The sequence below is a fragment of the Haliotis rufescens genome, unplaced genomic scaffold (assembly GCF_023055435.1).
Source record: "Haliotis rufescens isolate VD_foot unplaced genomic scaffold, xgHalRufe1.0.p SCAF_7, whole genome shotgun sequence".
Taxonomy (NCBI): domain Eukaryota; kingdom Metazoa; phylum Mollusca; class Gastropoda; order Lepetellida; family Haliotidae; genus Haliotis; species Haliotis rufescens.
Genome location: NW_025964361.1, coordinates 54,685,595 through 54,691,757, shown reverse-complemented (window position 1 = coordinate 54,691,757; position 6,163 = coordinate 54,685,595). Strand labels below are relative to the sequence as shown.

Sequence of the window (6,163 nt, the reverse complement as noted above, 5' to 3'; positions counted from 1 at the left end):
GGCATTAAGGGGCTTTTTGGTATTCATGTTAAACTGCGGCATGGTATCTCAGTAGGTTAGCATTATAAATCGGCATCACTCCGAACTTGTACAAGCCCGCACACACAATCAATAACCTTGGACGCGACGGTAAACCTCATTTCACCTCACCTCAATTATATCGTGGTGCGATATTTCATGAGAAAAAATTAAACATTGACCTGAAACCTATATATACCGGACGCCTAATTAATGGACCAAAGTGTCCGCAAACTGTATTATCCAGTGTATTATGTCGTCACTCTATCATGATGACAACCCTGGACCCATTCGCCACCATGGCTTCGTTTTGGAAGTGACGTCACCTGGCTCTTATCACTAATTAATACAAAATATTTCTCCTTCATGAGCATAAGGCCCTTGAAGACCCGGTGTACAATAGGTCTTCAGCAACCCATGCTTGCCGTAAAAGGTGACTATGCTTGTCGTAAGAAGCGACTAACCGGATCGGGTGGTCAGGCTCGCTGACTTGGTTGATGCATGTCATCGGTCCCAATTGCGTGGATCGATGCTCATGATGTCAATCACTGGATTGTCTGGTCCAGACTCAATTATTTACAGACCGCCGTCAAATAGCTGGAATTTTGCTAAGTGCGGCGTTAAACAACAAACAAACAAAATCATCAGCATAAAATCACCAACCAATGAAACTGCCTCTTCTGAAAGCCACACATCCTCGATTAACCAGTGGGTTGTATCGCCATTCAATTATATTCGATCACAAGGGAGAGACATGATATACTGGGTAATCGAGGATAGCCTGTCCCTGTTCACAGATCTTATAGATCTTAGTAATCATTGATGGTACCCATAAGCGTTAAGCACCGTTTCCATAATACAATATCTCTCCCAGTCCCTTTACTCTATTGAGTGAGTGAGTGAGTTGGATTTAAGGACGCTTTGAACAGTATTCCAGTTATATCACGGCGTGTCAGCTTAATGGAGGGGGAAGCCCCAAGTGATGCAGGTCTCAGACGTTCACCTCTTTGTTGAAACCCACGAGCACGGGTATGGTGCTGGCAAACCTTGAAACAATCGGGGCGAACCTGAAATTCAAACCCACGATCATAGGTTTCTGGCGTGCCCAAGGGACGCAACTCTGCACAGCGAATTGCGGCGTCTGAGACGACTGACATCATACGCTGGACTTGGACACTTTGCTCTGGGGCATATGTCATTCTTATTCTAATGACACGGTCATTTCAGTACTTGTTCGAGTACGTTCACTAAACATTGTTTTGTTGGTTGTTTAACACCACACACCACAGTTATATTTCAGCTATATGATAAGTCTGTAAAGAATCGAATCTGGACCAGACAATCCAGTGTTTTACATCGTAAGCATAGATCTTCGCAACCAGGATACGCTCTACCAAGTCAGCCGACCCCCCGATCCCGTTGGTCTCCTCTAACGACAAGTCTGGGTTCAACAAGTTCAACAAGTTTGGGGAACTGCAGACATGTTGAGTTACAGTGGTGGACAGTGTAGTCCATATTACATCCTCTACTGATGCGCCCCAGTTTCGTTGACCCAGTTTGCCCATGACTCATTTTCTCCAAAATTGTTCATTGTGTAAAATCCATGTTAAAATAGAAAGGAATCATTTCCTTCCGTAAAATGACGATGTCATGTACACGTGGTTGTGGACTGATGGTCACGTGCAGGCGGACTTTCCCGACCCTGGGGTTATATAACTTCTGCTTGCCGCTATGTTCCATCCTGTTTGAACCTGGTTCATCGCCAAGACCACCTGCCTTCCACGAGTCTATCAGCACCGTCTTCTGCAGGTCTGTTTTATTCAGGATTCAAACTAGCAATCATCAATTTTGACCAAGGAGGGAAAAGTGTTCCTAGAGAAACAACTGGTCCTACATCCCTCCGGTGGCCTGAACCTTGACTTCAGTCTGAAACAACGGTCTTGAAGGTGATCAGTTGCAATGGGGACTTCTCAGGAAGAGGTGGAGATGAGCCTCAGTAGTGCGGCATTACTGGAGGAGTCAAGTAATCTTGCCTCCGATGGGTAAGTCTCGCATACACCCCCATGTATATTTCACATAGAAGGCTTTTTTCTATAAGGTCTTGGCTCAAAGTCAGTATATTGTGTCCGAGAGGTATAACCATGTTAAACTGCGGCATGGTATCTCAGTGTTTGTTGTTTAACGCCGCACTCAGCAATATTCCAGCTATATGATGGCGGTCTGTAAATAATCGAGTATGGACCAGACACTCAAGATATTGACAACATGAGCATCGATCAACGCAATTGGGATGCGATGACATGCATCAACCAAGTCAGCGAGCCTGACCATCCGATCTCGGTATAGTCGCCTCTTACAACAAGCATAGTCGCCTTTTACGGCAAGCATGGGTTGCTGAAGACCTATTCTACCCCGGATCTCCACGGGCCGTATCTCAGTGAGCTAGCAATATAAACCGGCGTTAGTCCGGACAAGTTCAAGCAGCCACACGCACACAAACACACAAGTACATGCACATCGCTATATACGGGCTATAATCCTGAACATAATGTTAAACCCATTCATCTCACCTACCAAACACACGGAATCCTTCTTCGTAAGATGTCTCTCTGTATATAACGGCTTTTGAAATGGTCGTGTAAGTATTGATAAACAAAATCACAAAAAGAGGCAAAACGTCAAAGCTGAAACACTTATTTGATATTTGATTGGTTGGGTGACGGGAATGCAAAAACCGGGATGTTATCAACGCTGATGTTCTAAAAATATAATAAAAGTCTGAATTAAACTTGGCATTCGCTGTGAGCGTTCATGCAGAGATCATTTCAATATATACCTTATATGTATCTGCCGTGAAGTCAAGTTCCAGTTTATGTATATATTTCCAAGAAAAAGGTGCCACTGACCTCGACACAGGAAACGTAAAGGCCTCTTCGAATTACAGGATTGATGTCACTTCCGGTAGTCAATAGACTGTGAATCAGAATCCGGAAATAAGCTGCTAACCTAGATATGATTTGTTTGTTTGTTTGTTGTTTAACGCCGCACTCAGGAATATTCCAGCTATATGACGGCAGTCAGTAAATAATCGAGTCTGGACCAGACAATCCAGTGATTAATATAATGAGCATCGATCCACGCAATTGGGACCGATGACATGCATCAACCAAGTCAGCGAGCCTGACCACCCGATCCGGTTAGTCGCCTCTTACAACAAGCATAGGGTTGCTGAAGACCTATTCTACCCCGGATCTTCACGGGCCACGTAGATATGAACTTACATGTGGTCTGTGTGGGCGTATGTTTACCTCCACTGGAAGCACGTCTTCGGTTTTACCAAAACTCGTGGCACGATAGATATACAATGTAGAAGATATGATTTGGGTTACACATCGAAGTGATGCAAATTTTTGGTCTAAGACGTTTACCACTTTGGTGAAACCCACTAGCACAGGTATGGTAATGACACACCTAGAAACATTATCAAGCCAAATTTGGATTCGAACCAACGATCATAGGTTTCTGGTACGACTAAGGGACGCAACTCTGCACAGCAAATCATTGCGCATTAGACGACTGGGCCATCCATGTCCCCCTTTCTACTGCATTTATAACATAAAGTAAACTTATGATTTTAAGATGGGATTGACCTTATTCCTTTGTTTCTGGGGTGGTAGGGTAGCCGAGTGGTTAAAGCTTTCAAGCTTTCCCTCGTTACGCCGAAGACCCGGGTTCGATTCCTTACATGGGTACAATGTGTGCTCGTGGGTTTCACTAAAGTGAAAAAGTCGGAGACCTACATCACTTCACTAGCGTTGAACCCCTGGCCAGCTAACGCACTCACCTCTCAACTATAACACCCTATCAATAAAACCTTTTCTACGCAGGACCCCGGATGGAGAAGAGCGACCCGTTACTCCCCATGACGCTACTCCGGGGTTTGACGAGCCGGACGGAAGCCGGGTGAGTTCAGTACATATACTCAGAGTCATATGTAAAGCAACTAGGCCTAAAAATTTCTTTTTGCAAACATATGTATCAGGTGAATCTATGCTCAATGTTTCCCATCTTCCCGAGGCAAGAGAGTTAACTGACTTTAAAAGTCCAGTGTCCACCCTTGCCGAACTAGGCTGGAATTCCTGGGCTCGATCGTAGCGCCACCAGTGGCTATTACGGGTTATGTCCTTTCTATGCCTCTCCTATTGACCAATCAGATTCCACCTCTCGTATCCCTTGCATTTGTTTCAAACAAAACGGTGGCGCCCAGCCAAGACGATCTGATCGATAATCAAGATCTATATTGTGATAAACCGAGTCTTACATCGCGAAGTACATCAAATCACGTGAGCACCTTGATTAAAAACATGAAAAGATTTGGAAAATATCTGTTGACAACTAGTTAGCGGTGCACATGCTTTGCAAATCCTGCAGTCGACCGAAATCTGCATGACACTCTACGAACCGGATTTCGATTTCAGTGCGCGATTTTGATTGGACTATGCATAGACTCGTTAATACCATAATACTCCATAATACCAGACTAGTTCGGCAAGGGTGGAAATTGGACTTCTATAGTCAGTTAACTCACTTGCCTCGGGAAGATGAATGTTTCCATGAGTTGTTGGTTCGAATCCCGGTTCGCGCCTCATATGCAAACATATGTATCAGGTAAATCTATGCTCAATGTTTCCATGAGTTGAAATTTCACACTAAGGGTACAGCGTTAGTTTTAAATAATAGGACTGCGCAGAAGCGGCAGTTGTACAGACGTTATCCGAACACGGTGGGGCATGTCCCACTTTGGACATTCCGGAAACGGGCTTTTCCGAACCAACGGGTTGACGGGGTATAAAGTAGACGAGGAAAACGCAACCAGCATCTAGCATATATCCCATACACCTTTGCTGAGCGCGGCGTAAAACAACAAACATACACTTTTCTTACGGAGAATCATTTAATTTTTTAGCGCAAAAACAATCGTCGTTCATCTTAATATCGGTATAAGCAAGTCATTTCTAATCCGAGTTGTGTGTTATATTGCAGGGTGTTAAATCGGATGCAGTAAACGAGTTTGGTGTACGGAGGACAACTGTCCAGTGTATGCTGGACCTGGCTCTGGTGGCTGCCAATTTTTCCCAGCTGAGGGTCATTCTGTCTGTTGGACCAAGCCGTCTGGAGTTTTACTCTTTGGTGCTGTGGTCGGTGTCTCTCTCTCTTTTCTTTCAGTTTGTATTTGCTGTCATTATTATTGCTATCAAGATCCGGGAAGATCGAATTAACCCAGTGTCACGTGATCCGGAAGTGCAACCTGTGTCGACGCGACCGACACGAGACGGGGTGCTTGACATTTTGAATTATGTCTCAATGGCGCTTGTTTTGATTGTGACTCTTTTAAACATGTTTATCGGTGGGTTCGTCAATGTGAAAAACACATCACATGTGAACGACAGTGTTGAAATCCCCTCGATGTCTTAGTAGCAGGGACCGCCTCCGTGGTCTTGTGGTAGAGCGTCCGCCCGGAGAGCGGAAGGTCCGGGGTTCGATCCCCGGCCGCGTCATACCAAAAGACGTTAAAAGATGGTACTTGTTGTTACCCTGTCTGGCGCTCGGCATTAAGGGGCTAAAACAAGGACGTGTCGGCTCGGAGTCAGTATACTGTGTCTGAGTGGGGTATTCATGTTAAACTGCGGCATGGTATCTCAGTGAGCTAGCACTATAAATCGGCATCAGTCCGGACTAGTACAAGCAGCCACACAAACACACACACGTCGCTATATAAGTGCAATAATCTTGGACGCGACGTTAAACCCAATTTCACCTCACCTCACCTTAGTAGCAGGGCGTGGAGTCGTCCCACAGATGACATCCCTTACCTTGTCAGCTTGCTGACGTGGTTAACCTCTTTGGTCATGTGGACAAGGCGTCCGACCTCTGATCAGAAGGTCCGTGGTTCGAATCCCATCACGGGACTCGGAAATTTTATGGCCGCTACATCTTGATCAGGCTGTCCTTCAGAAAAGGAAAAAGATCAACCCAGATCTTCACGAGGGCGTGGTAAATTGACACTATGCCCGTTTCCGCTTTGGCGGAACCCAGTCACAAAAATGGCCAAGATAGGGGCACAAGCATTCGTGACCAATTCGTG

At 45.3% G+C, this 6,163-nt stretch overlaps 1 protein-coding gene across 1 annotated transcript; it reads left to right on the top strand.

The window, feature by feature from the left end:
- The first annotated feature begins 1,686 nt into the window (after window positions 1–1,686).
- On the top strand, window positions 1,687–5,624 carry LOC124133710 (ninjurin-1-like). The gene is made up of 3 exons (XM_046498193.2): window positions 1,687–2,060; window positions 3,906–3,981; window positions 5,062–5,624. The coding sequence occupies exons 1-3, from the start codon at window positions 1,978–1,980 to the stop codon at window positions 5,491–5,493; spliced, it is 591 nt and encodes a 196-aa protein (XP_046354149.1). The 5' UTR covers window positions 1,687–1,977; the 3' UTR covers window positions 5,494–5,624.
- Window positions 5,625–6,163: the final 539 nt, after the last annotated feature.

Excerpts from the sequence above, each read along its gene's own strand:
- LOC124133710 (XM_046498193.2), top strand. The coding sequence starts at position 1,978 with ATGGGGACTTCTCAGGAAGAGGTGGAGATGAGCCTCAGTAGTGCGGCA. Across the intron at positions 2,061-3,905 it reads AGTAATCTTGCCTCCGATGG|GACCCCGGATGGAGAAGAGC; the intron begins GTAAGTCTCGCA and ends TTTTCTACGCAG. Across the intron at positions 3,982-5,061 it reads ACGAGCCGGACGGAAGCCGG|GGTGTTAAATCGGATGCAGT; the intron begins GTGAGTTCAGTA and ends GTTATATTGCAG.